This window comes from Triturus cristatus, chromosome 3_1 (assembly GCF_964204655.1).
Source record: "Triturus cristatus chromosome 3_1, aTriCri1.1, whole genome shotgun sequence".
Taxonomy (NCBI): Eukaryota; Metazoa; Chordata; class Amphibia; order Caudata; family Salamandridae; genus Triturus; species Triturus cristatus.
This window is the reverse complement of record NC_140583.1, coordinates 925,972,788-925,985,989: the sequence shown is the minus strand read 5'-3', so window position 1 is coordinate 925,985,989 and position 13,202 is coordinate 925,972,788. Positions and strand designations below refer to the sequence as shown.

Sequence of the window (13,202 nt, the reverse complement as noted above, 5' to 3'; positions counted from 1 at the left end):
GGTTGACCACCTTCATGTAGCCATCCATGCGTTGTTTTTCACGGCGCCTTAAGCCATGTTCCTTCTGCATGGTGGTACACAACTGCTGTACTGCCACAGTCATGACCTTCATGCCCTCTGCATTGGCCCTCTGACCCTCTGCAACTGTAGTGTTCAGTTCAGTAATGCCCTCCGTTGCAGTAATTTCATTGTTTATATGTGCAGCCGCTGCACCTTGACCATGGTGCCCTCAAGACCAGCAAAGACACTAGATTCCTCACCCTGCTCAGCAACACGTTCTGGCCTTGGTCTGCGTTGGAGACCACTGGTGTGACTATGCTGCACAGGAGACTGTTGGTTTGGAGACTGTGCTGGCTCTTCGGGCATGGTCTGTGGATCTTCCGGTGTCTGTTCCAATCCTCCCTCCATCTCCTGTAGTGTTTCCACGGTGTACCTCCTCTGTCTTGGTGTAGGTGTGCTATCTGTGCCTCTCTGTGACTCTTCCTCCTCTGCATGTTGTTGCCCAGGTGCCTCATCTGTCTCCCTGTCTTCTGCCTGTGGCGCAGGTTCGCCTGTAGATACAAGATGACCATTTTCTGTCTTTCCTTGAATCAATTGAATCACATTAAATGTACATGACTTGGTATTCACACTAACAGTTCTCCGCTGGGTGATTGACTGGTGTGAGTCCCCTGCGATTATGTTCACCTGTGTCACTACTTTGCTATATGATGTTTGGGACTACTTCTCCCATGATGTATTGCTGGTTGTTAACAAAATATGGAATGGAGTGGAAATCTAACTTGCTCATGTGTTTTTGTGGATTGGGGATTTGGGAGGGTGAGGGTTCAGGACAAACTGTGCATGTATCTTACCTTGTCTGGTGTTGTCTCGGGCTGAGTTGTCCACTTCTGATATGCCACTTATGCTCTCAGGCTGGAGGGTGGACTCCACCATGTTCTCCAGGGGTGTTGTTGCAGGCTCTGTGGATGGTACTCCACCTGTTTTTTTGGCTTCCTTCAGCCTGTCTGCAACCCTGTCCTTCGCCGTGGAGCGCAAGTCATACCAGCGCTTCTTTAGGTCGTTGATGGAGCACTGTTTGACCCCAATAGCATTGACCTTGGCTTGTATTTCCAGCCAGATCTTCCTCTTCTGCGATTCAGGAACATGCAGTGATTTCTTTCCAAATAGTAGCTCATGAGTCTTAACTACTTCCTCTGTGAGGACCTCCAACTCCTTTTCACTAAATGTGTGCTTTCTTTTCCTTTCTGCAGGCTCCTTTCCCTTCTCTTGTGTGTCGATCCTGTCAGTTGGTGTCTGTCTGCGCACTCCTGTGCAGCTCCTGGGTGTGTTCTCCTGCTCTCTGCCTCTCCCACAGCCTCAGGCACTCAGTAACAGCATGGGTGGGGTCACTTCCTCAATGTGATGTCATCAGAATGCACCTGGATGCCAGATTCGCTAATTTGCGATTTTTTAAATGGCGATTTTTTAAATACTGAATTGGTATTTGCGATTCGGTATTCGAGATAGAGAATTTTAGGGAATTGCTAATTAATAGCGATTTTTTACCTACATTGTGGTTTGCAATTCGTAAATAGCGATTCAGTAAAAATCTCAATTTAGGAATCGCTATTTTGGTCTTTCATACATCTGGCCCTTAGTACCTGTGTAAATAAATGGACAGTAACATACTTTTAATTAACTCCCCTCCACCCACCCGTGCTGACGAGCCACACCTCCCCATATTGTTCTCAGTATTAGTTGTTGTGGTCTAGTGTCAAAATGAGTACTCCTATCAGGTAAAATTCTAGGCTAAAAACAAATGGGCGTGCACTTATACATATATTAAACTGCAACAATGGAGTCCCTGGGTTGAACGTCTACAACATCAGAATATCGAATGCTTTGCAAGATTCCAACAGTTGATCCCAACTCATAGCAATCGGTTCCTCCCTTAGGCCTCGTTTCTCTTCTCTGCGAATCGCTACACTCTCTGCCAAACTGCACCTCGCTACTTCCTCTTGCCAACTAAGTATTGTAGGGGACCTGAGGGATTTCCACGTCTTAGTGATACCACGTTTCGCAAGGAGTAAAGCTAGGTCCGCAAACTTGATTTGTACTTTAAGTTCCTTACGTCTTTGTTATAGACCTAGTATAGTTACTTCTACTTTATGCCATCCCATGTTCCCTACTACATCCTGTAGAATAGTGATTATACCCCCCCCAGTATGTCCTCAATGTAGGACAGTCCCACAGCATATGCAACAGAGTGGCATCTTGCTCGGGGCATCGAGGGCAGTGTGGCCAGAAAAATGGCATGCAGGCGATGGGGCGTCAAGTACTGTCTTTGTGTGATCATATATTGAATGAACTTAAAACGGGAGTTACGGGAGACCCTTTATAGATATTCTAACACTGTTACCCAATCCTTGTCAGACAGTGGCCTATCAATATCCAGTTCCCATCTGGAACGAGTTGCGGCGAGGGGGGTAGGACGGTGTGCATGTAGGCCCCGGTAGAACCATCTGGTTAAGTGGCTACCAGTCCCCATTTTACCACAAGAGCTTTCAGAGTTGCATCCTCTGAGCTTTGGAACATTGTCCCGTGACTCATAAGATCTGAGCCAACTCTGCTTACGTTTAGGAGGAAATTAAAAGCGTGGCTATTATCTTCATACATTAGTGATGAAGACAGCAATATTCCAGGCCTCTGTTCATTGAGTGATCTACATTAGCCTCTGGTAGGATCAAGCTGTGCTTGTGTTGGAACTCCGAGACCTAGCAAGTGAATAAGCTTTGAAATATCCCTAAATAGGTAAGTAAATAAATATTCCAAAGGTAAAAGGTCTGGAAGTAGTAAGGGCTTGACACTAGGGTATGCTTTGTTGTATGGTTAAGCAATGTATTACATGGAATCTGAAAGCAGTGCACCCATCTTTCCCTTTATTCATGGCAGGTTGCTGGTGAGTATTGCTAGATCTGACAAACTAGCCTGGCAGGAGGGCCCAGGCCTCATATTACAAATGTTTCAGCGACTGCCACTTGCTCGCAGAATGAATAAAATCCTTCAGTAACCTCACAAAGTTTTTGTCAAAAGTAAAAAATGCGTTGACCAAAATGAAGAAAAAAGAAACATTGATAAAGTGTTCCCCAAACGGAATGGGGATATTTCGGTAAAACAAAAATAGCACCAATAGAAAAATAGTTATGCTCAAATGTATGGAAAACAAAAATAGTTAAATGGTTTATAAGTGACCTGTGCAAATGGCGAGATCTAAGGTGGGGGTTTTCCCAGTGAAAGATTGCAGCTTCATATTTAGAATAAATTAAGCAAGTAAACAATCTCTGATGGGACCAACTTGAATACTATCCAAACAGCATTCTTGAGTGGTCAGACCTTGCTGATAAAACTGAAAAATTAACGTGTTTCTGTGTAGAAACAAAGTTGTACACAAGAGTATACAGGTATTTACTAGACTGGTGGGCAACAAGCAGTAGTTTCTAAATATAGTTGACACTCAAGGGCATGTTGCCAGCCTGAGAATTCATAATTCCCCCAGTCAGAAGTTCCAAGACGAAATTTAGAAGAATTTCTGTAGCCCAGATTTGGGTCAAGCCTGAAGGTGAGGCGGCTTTCTGGCTCGGTGCCTATGATTTAACGTCTAACTGAGCCTTCATCTCAGGATTGGAAAAAAGCTTTAAGTGGGCCATGGCACTTCAAGGAGCTGTGAAGGGAAACAAGGTAAACCACTTTAATGAAAGACTGCTTTCCATTTTGAAAATTAAATTTAGTAAAGACAGTTTTATGTTTATCATAAATTGAAACAAAACTTCACGATAGGTCTCCCAGCTACCCAGTTAGACTTGGATAAAAGGTTCTTGCTGTTTTTTTCAGTGCATGCTCCACAAACTGCTTCCAAAATACCAGTTAACTTGGAATTTGTCTTAGCAGCCAGTGGTACTCTCTATTGCAGTGTCACAGCAGAGCCCAGTGGTCCGTAGCACACCAGTTCTCCCTATACAAGTGCAAGCACAGGGTCCACATCTGCACACGCCCATCACACTTAGGGCATCACACGTAGTAATATGCAAAGGTGATGGGTGAAATACTCGACCATGGGCAATTGCTCAGAGTGCATTCCAGAGATTCATTTCTTGCGCACTGTGCGACATCAAAGACCAGCCAAATCAACATTGGTCCTGCTGTAGTAGGAACTGTTCAGTCTAAACTGAAAGACCAGGGACCCTGTGAAAGAGAACACAAGCAACCCCTGACTGATATCAGAGTAGTTTGACTAAACAAGGGAGCTACAGCTTCCTGTACTATGGGTATGTTCCTTTCAACTAGGCATTACATTGAGGAAAACACAAAGGTGGAGAGTGGAATGTTTTTATTGGGATCAGTGTAAAATATCTTTGATATATTGCAAGTTCCTCTACCCTGCTGTCATACTATGCCCTGCCCCAGTGTTGCTGTGGTGAAATATTTCCAGGAAAGTTCCGGACACAGACAGTCCCCTCCTGCTTTTTATTTCTAAGTAATATATTTAAATGAGGTGCCTCACGGTGTCTTGGGTAACTACCATTCCCCTGACCAGACCATGACTAGGGGTGTGAGAAGCTGTAAAGCTTTTTTCTCACAAATATTGGTACAAATATATTAAACTATGCATCCGTTGTGAAGTTACACGCAAATTGGGCTTTTCTGTGAAACTGGGACTTTCAGAAGTCATTCCAATGTAATTTGTACTGTTTTCGCTCACAACGAAATGCTAAACAAGAAGCGTACACGCATACTTTGCTTACAAATTAAAGTGTGACAGTTTAAAAAAACTTGCAAGAAAAAGCTAACCATAGTATGCAGCAGCAGACAAAATGGTTCCAGGTTACCAGTGTGGCACACTTTGACAGTACCTATATGAAAACGTTAAGCACTTGGAATAAAAAAAATCAGACAAGTTTCCTGCACCATCTAACACTTGCTGGAGAAAAATGCACAACTGCGTTAGAGTGGGAAAAGTGGGATCCTCTGTGAACTATAGGTAGGCAAATAATCCTGAACTTTGTGAGACTAAAGTTGCATAAAAACACTTTGTACGCAGCTACTCATGACGTGACAAATAGTTGGTGGCAGCTGATCAGTGGTTATGGTTATAGGGTACAGTCCATTTTTACCTGCACCCCAGTTGGGAGACTGCTAACTAGCTCCTCCTTTGTAAATCTGTGTAGCCTGTCGTGACTGCATCACCAGTTTCCTCTCAGTATAAGAGGAGCTCGTGTGAGTAATGTTTGTGTACATGGGATGTTGAGTACCCCCAGTTTTGGCTTCCATTGTGTGTACGTAATCCCCTGAGGATGTAGGATTATTAATGAGTTTAGTGGTAGCCAGCGCTTCTGTCTTCCATTCCAAAACGTCCCTCGGTGTTACTCTCCTCTTTACTCTTCCTGCACAAACCATTGTAAAGTCAAAATGCATGTGTTTCGTTTTCATTCACATAACCTTGAATAAAGCAGAAATCCCTACTGGAAGCATGTGATAAAAGCCCGTTGGTCTGAGAGGTGAGACACTAAAATAAAGACCCATTGCCAATAGCATGGCAAAAGCCATACACCTATGATGTGTGTCCAGAGCTGCTGAAGAAGCAAGAGCCTCTAGCTGCCTAATTGGCCAGGGGATGTCTGGTTCCAATAAATAAGGCGAAAGGAAACCAGAATGATTGTGCCCATTTGGAAGCTGGTTGCCGAGGACGTTTAAAACACTTACAAGAACATGCTCATTAGTTCCTTCAAAAGTTTGTTGAAAACTCTAAATCTGAGTATTGTGTGGATTGGAACAAGCTGCTATTATTTCTGAATGCAATCAGACCCTTTTGTCCTTTTCAAGCAAAGGGAAAATCCAGAGGCAGGATACTTTAACTGTCGCCCCTGAAGGAGTAGGGAATATACTCTGCTGCAGAGAAAATTCCTTTGCTGATGCTGCAGCCTGAAGATTGAAGGGATTAGAATGCCTGGCTTGTAAAGAGCTTATCATATTTCAGCTCAGAGGCTGAATCCAGCACTACAGTGTGTTGCCACGAGGAACTATGCTTGTTAGAGACTGCTGAGACTAGAGGCATGGAGACTCTGCCCTGCCAAAGTGATACTGCAATAGCTAAGTGAAGCATGGTGTTTGTGAAGAGAGGGATGACACTGTTGAGCAGACTGTTAGAGTAACATAGTTTCCAGTACCTTTCTGTCCCCATGCATATTATAGCATGCCTTTACTCAAATCTCCCTCGAAGATCTTTGTGAAAAATGGGGTTGTTGGTTGAAGGAGGGTGGGGAGGAGACTCTGTTCAAGACCCTGTTCAAGGAACAGCCACAATCCGTCAGGGTAAACCACAACAGTCACTAAAGTAAACTATGCTTAACCCTCTGGTAGCTTGGCACAAAAGCAGTCAGGCTAAACTTAGGGGCGGTGTGTAAAGTATTTATGTGACACACAAACAGTAATTTAGTGAAAACACAACGCAAGAATCCAACACCAATTTAACCTCTTCTGTGCCCATGACGAGATAGTCTCGTCATGGAGCACGGTCGCGCTGTGCCCATGACGAGACTATCTCGTCATGAAACCCGCCCACTAAGGAAACGCCCGGCACAGGAGGGGGAAAGGGCGTGGCACCGAAGGGGTTAAGAATTGTTAACATTATTTTGAACCACGTCAACAAACATCCTATCAGTAGACCTGGAGTTTTGAATTTTTACAGTTTAAGGTAAAAAATAGCACCTTAAACATCAAAGGGGCAACCACTGACATCTAGGCGCACAAGACCGGGTGAAAGTCGAAAATATGGCCAACTGCAATGAGTCCCAAGTTGGATACAAAACGTGGATTGGGCAGGTGTGGCGCTCACCTTCAGACTTGGAGTATCATTGTCTGGGAGCCGCTGGACGAAGTTGCGGTGAAGATTTCTATAATTGGACTACGTTTCTTTTTTGTGGAAGTCAAAAATCTCTAGCGGGACAAAGCTGGAGGCTGTAGCCACCAAGAGTGTCAGTAGGCCAGATAACTTTTTGCCGAAGGACTGCTGAACAGGATTTGTTGCTTCAGAGAGGATTGTAGCGAGAGCTGCCGCAAAGTCAGGCCAACCAGCGGTGCACCTTGGGCAGATAGATGAGCTGGTTGGTCCCTTGGAGGTGGGCACTCACTCAGAATGGGTTGAGGTGGCCAGAGCCTTTTCTGGTCCTGAGGCTCTGATCAGGAAGTCCACCAACTAGCCCCTGCATGCACTCTGCTAGTTCTAGGTGCAAGTGTAGAGACAAGGTTCATGCAGCAGGGCAGGCCTCTGAGGCTTCAAGGCAGGCTCCAGGCAGCAAAGCAGTCCTCCCAGGAGCTGCAAAGCTGTTTTGTGGAGTTCACAGCAGGCCATAGCAGCAGACAGTCCTCTGAGAGTCCTTCCGCAGGTCCAGAAATTGAACTGAAGAGTGGGTCTGATGGTCAGATTTGTACACATGATGCCTCCTTTGAAGTAGGAGAAGTTTCTAGAGAATACCCTTTGCAGTGCTTGCAGTTTCCTGCTACCCCTAACCTGGCTCCAAGTGGCTGCTCGAACAATGCAGTGGTGACAATGTCTTTGTGTGAAGGCAGAGTAAGTCTTATTCTTGCAAGCAGGACTGTGCTCAGCTCCACCCCCCATACTGCCAGTTGATAGCCCATCCAGGCACACCTATTCCCTCTATTTTGTGGCTGTCTGGGAGGAATAAACAAAGTCCAACTGCCATCTACACCCAGTCATATGACCTAAGAAGGCTGCAGGCACCAAATAGTTTAGGGCAGGAAAATGCCAGCTTTATAAAATTGCCATTTTCATAATTTTAGCTTAAAATCCGAAGTTTACCATTAAAGAGGATTTGTATTTAAAAGTTTTATACACCAGCCACGAAATGTGTACCTACTCCCAATCAAAAGGTAGCTCTATTAAATGTAATAAGGCAACCCAATTTTATCTTGAGGAAGAGGTAGGCCTCACAGTAGTGAAAAAACAAATGTAGGTGTTTTTCACTACCGGGTCATGTCTTCAAAGTACATGTATAGCCTTTTATTTACAATGCACCCTGCTCTGTGGGTTACCTAGGGCCTAACTTAGGGGTGACTTATATGCAATAAAAGGGACGTTTAACCCCTTCAGCGCGGCGCGGATTTCCGCGCCACGCTGAAGATTCCGTGCGCGGGCGGGGCTATGACGGAACGGTTCCGTCATAAGCACAGCCCAACCGACGTGCATGACGGAACCGTTCCGTCAAGCGCGTCGAAGGGGTTAAGGCATGGAAGGGTGTTATAATGGCAAGTCCAATTGGCAGTTCAAGACTGTATTCAGGCTGCAAAGGCAGACCTGGGACATGTTTAAGGGGCTACCTAAGTGGGTAGCACAATATGTGCTGCAGGCCCACTAGTAGTATTCATTTAAGTGCCCTGGGTATATCGTATAACACTCTACAAAGAACTTCTAAGTACATTAAATATTCAAATAGGTGTAAGCCAATGTAACCAAGTTTAAAGGAGATATCACAAGCACTTTAGCACTGATTAGCATTGGTAAGGTGCACATAGTCCTGAAGCTAACATAAAGGAATTAAGCAAAAATTGAAGGGGTGGAGACAAAATGCTTGAGGGTGACCCTGTAGAGATGCCAAATCCAACAGTCTGTGAGCTCTGTTAGAAATGCTTCACACAAGCTCACATCCTGCCCACACCCCAATCTCATCTGCTTGAGGTGAAAAAGTACCTCAAGTTATCCACTGTGTGCCCAGTGACGCCTGCCAATCAAGGGGATCATACCTGTGAAAGCCTGTGACTCTTTGAGCTGTAAGCTGCAGCTGCAACTTCTCATTTGCATTCACCATGATAAACAAAGAGATCAACAATGAAGCACACAGCTTGTATAGTGTGGTCAGTGTCTGCAGTCAGCTAACTGAGCTGTTTGCCCTTCCCCCTACCTATGAAATTGAAATCTGATTATAAAATTATACAACAAACAAGCAGAGTGGTATCTATTCTATAAACATGCACATTAAGCTATAATGAAGGGTAAACTTTTTTATTTAAAATAAATAAATGCAGTGTTATCTCATTTATTAGGAGCACTGCCTAAACATTATATTGATAGTGAGTAATACAAGTGGTAGCTGCACTAAAACATCTACAATACATCACCTTCCAAGAGTAAGCCTTGACTCTTTTACTTCACTGCCTTCTGAAAGTCAAAAGAAAGTAATTGGCAATTAAGAGAGTGTGTATTATATTGCTTTGTGGTTTTAAAGGCAATGAAAAGGATAGTCATTCAAATTGCCTAGTTATTCTTTAGATACACAGGCCCCAGAGAACTGACCAGACACAGCTAAAAATATGTTTTTTGATTTTTATTTAAATGCATCATGGGACTGAGCATCAGGGTAGGTCCACCCTGCCCCGTGATGCCCTTTTTCCTATTTCCACCATAGGGGCCCACTTCGATGTCAGGCTGCTCGCCACTGAAAGGCTGTCGGTGGTGATCCGCCTGACAATCGGACGTAGTCGTTCGACCTCTGCATTATGATGCAGTCGGTCAGATCGCTATGGCCTGGGAGAAAAACAAACACCTCCGATAAGATCAGAGATCTCATCGGGGCGCCGGTCGGACAGAAAATCTCCAAATGGTGGCGGTGCCTGCTCAGGCACCGCTGTAGGGATTGTGATGTCCGTTTCCCAAAGCTTTTCCATGTCGGCCTTTCCGACATGGAAAGGCTGTTGGAAAATGACTTTGAGAGCCCCTAGCAGGGCCCCCGTCCCCTAGCGGCCTCCACTATCAGGTCTGTGGTCCCCTGTGGTGCCCCCCTAAACATCCATGCACCATGTGGCAGGCACCATCCACCATGGTGCATGGATGTTTTAAAAGTGTTTTTTTTCTATTGTGGCTTGTGCTGCAGCCCGCAACATAAGCTATAATAAAAAATATACCCTTTCTGACCGCTGTGAAGGTGGTGGCATAATAATAATGGAAGTGGGAACGCCAACTCCTTGTCGGGCTGTCCCATTTCTGTTATGATGTCAGTCCGATATCGTCCGACCAACATCGTGATGGGCCCCATTGTGCTCAATGTGCCTTAGTAGTTAATGGCAGCTGCAACAGAAATGTCTCTGTGAAAACCACCGAACCAGGATCTGGCAGATCTGTGAATCTGGAGGTGGATTAGTAATTCTACAATGGAACAAAGAGGGTTAAAGCTCCACAGTCCCGATGAGTGCTTTTCTGTTTTTTAAATGGAGCCATGTACCCTTCCTGTGCTCACAAATCCATAGACAATCGCTAATTACCGATTTAGATAGCTCTAAAGCTAACCTCTTCATGCCCTTGCGTGAACCCATTTAAATTCTAATTCTTCAAAAAATACTGAACAAATTAACACCAAACCAACAAAAACAAAATCCTTAAGTAAAGTTCTATCTTCGTTCCAAATTTGTTCAGACATTTTTTTCTGTATCAATGAGAAAATAATCCTATAGGAAATAAAATGAGAAATTACATTTGTGCCCACCCCACCTTTTTCTTGGCCCCACTTGATGGATCTGACCATAAATTACCATGAAGGGCCTAAAGTGCATGTACATTTTTTTTTAAAGTTTTGTACAGATTCGTCGAACAGGTCTAAATGCATTAGGAAAACAAAGAATGCCTTTCCTGTGGAAAATCGACCTAACCAGAACTACATTTGTGCTATAATCGCCAGTTAATTATATAAATATATTACAGAGGTGGTAAAGGGAAAAAAACAATAAGGGGCATATTTACCAGAAGCTGGCAGAGCGGGGTGTTGAGCCAAAATTGGTAACGCCCTGCTCCGTCAGTATCAAAACGCAGGGATGTGCCGTATTTACAAGAATGAGGCGCACCTCTGCGTTTCCTTTAGCACTGGTGCTAAAGAAGCTGCTTAGCTCCATTTTGCAACGGTGTCTGTGCTGCAGGGGTGATTGTTTATGTGCAGGAAGGAATACTTTCCTACATATAAGTAATCTTTACAGGCAATTTGCTGTTTACATAGAAAGAGCAAAATACAATGAGAAATTAAACATTTCTCCTTGTATCACCTGCTTAAGACCAGGCATTCCCTGGCAATATTTTTAAGCGCTGCTCCATAACCTGTATATATGGAGCAGCGTCAAAAAGTAATGGGTGTTGTGGCGGAACGCCCCCTGCAACACCCACTGCACACTTCTTTCATGCTAAGTGCTGCGTGAATAGGGGCGTTATTTACAAGGCAGCATTAAGCTACCTTAAGTGGCTTAATGATGCCTTGTAAATAAGGCGAAGGACTTAACACCAACAGAATGTCAGAAAAAGTGACGTTCTGGGGCCGTATTACACATGACTGCTCTGGCGCTAGTTGTCGCAGTGCGCCAGAGTATGCGCCCGTTGGCATTATGGAGGATCGGTTTGTAATGCACTGCAATGTTGGCGCAGATTTTGGGTTCTGTGTTTATGTGCATTTGCGTCTGTGCGCATATTGTATTAGCGCTGGCGTATTTGCATTTTTTGGCTGCAACTTTCCAGTGCTTTCGGGCGCACGAACAGTTTCCTATTATAGATAGGTTTTGCGCCGCAGCAACATAATATGGCGCATAAATAAACATTCAAAGCGGCACAGCGCAGATGACACAGTGCACATTTGTACGCGACCGGCACAAATCATTCCATAATACGGCCCCAGGTGGTGTTAACTCCTTGTCAATATGCTCCTAAGAGTCTTACCTGCTGTGTAGATTATGCAGTGTAATGTCATGCCACATATAGTGCCACAGTCACACAGTATGGCATATGTTGTGACTCTAGATGCACTTACATGCAACGAACTAACACAGAACCCACTACACATACTGCAAAACAATAGTCTAAAATAATGCCACATAACGTGCATTACATTTGAAAAAAGATTGAAAAAAGAATATATATAAATGCCCATTCAAGCAAAATCTGTTTTAATACTCCATATAGAATTCAATTCCCAATGTGAATATTCACGGGCCAGTCACTCAGACAGCCACGGAAGAGGGCTCTCAGTGTGTACAGCTCTTCTAACACGCACCTTGTAGGTTATGAATCACCACTTCCTATATACCTCTCTGCCAGCCATCAACCTAAAGCAAGAGTAACACTGAAAAACAACTCTTACGTCGGCTTAAAAAGGCGTTAGAGTATTCATGGGCTAAATATTTCAAATCCACAAATCGAATATCTGCTTAGGACGTGGCAATATAAGTGTTGCCTCCAAATGGCATTATGAGAACTCCCTCCAAATGTCATTCCAGGACAATGCTGATGCGTTTCTTCTTTCTCAACAAGCATTTAATTTCTGTTCTTAGATTGGTGATTATAATACCTATTTTGTTTAAATTAAAATTTACTCTTTATAAAAAGAAATGCATCGGTTTGGGAATTCGCTTATCTTTTTAAGCAACCGACGCTCACCTTTTTGCGACTTCGAGGCAAACTTCCTCCTGCGCGTTCCCCTGTAGGCATCTTTCTGTTATCGACGTCACTGTCACACGTCGGCTGACGTAATGGTCTAGAAGTCGCGGCGTCCAAGCAGCCCGCACCTTGGTCACTGCTCGTCCTCCTAATGAGCCTCCTGGTAGACATTTTGGATGATGGCTCTTCAGAAGACCCCGGCTAAGTAACCTTGCAAATAAGGCAAACTTGTCTCCTCACTCACAAGCAATCAGACACTTCGACCTCAAAGGAGTCCACGTGACTTCTGTGGTTTTCCTGTGCAAGCACAATAATTGCTTCCTGCAGAGCATGAGTAGATCTAAAACCTTATTTAAAACTGTAGATACGCCATCTATCAAACTGACAGATAAAGAAATGTGTATGTGGTTTTTCAGCAGTAGAACCTGCCTCGATATTGTACAGCACGGATGCAAACATATATGGCAGCGAAATCGACTGCGCTTGGAAATAACTGCTCTGGAACTTAAGTGACTTATATTGTCCGGCTGGCCAGTGAGGCCCGGGAACTGTGAAGACAGGCATCTATCAAAGCCACCTTGCGTTCTGACCTCAGCTCAGTCTCAGTCCGTAGGGCCAGAAACACAGTAGCTTAGGTGTTATTTAACGTGTTTGTATTTCTTTGAAGTAGCTAACAATAAATACTAATAAATAGATGCCATTGTTCTTTTAAGTTACACTTTGTTCAATTCCAGCCACC

The 13,202-nt window shown here is 44.1% G+C and overlaps 1 protein-coding gene across 1 annotated transcript in view; it reads right to left on the bottom strand.

Annotated features, from left to right (window-relative positions):
• Positions 1-12,685, bottom strand: part of CYTIP (cytohesin 1 interacting protein) — a 143,303-nt gene extending 130,618 nt beyond the window's left edge. Inside the window, exon 1 of the mRNA XM_085645515.1 lies at positions 12,464-12,685. Within this exon, the coding sequence (XP_085501641.1) occupies positions 12,464-12,634 (171 nt within the window). The 5' untranslated portion in view covers positions 12,635-12,685. The remainder of the gene's footprint in view (positions 1-12,463) is intronic.
• Positions 12,686-13,202: the final 517 nt, after the last annotated feature.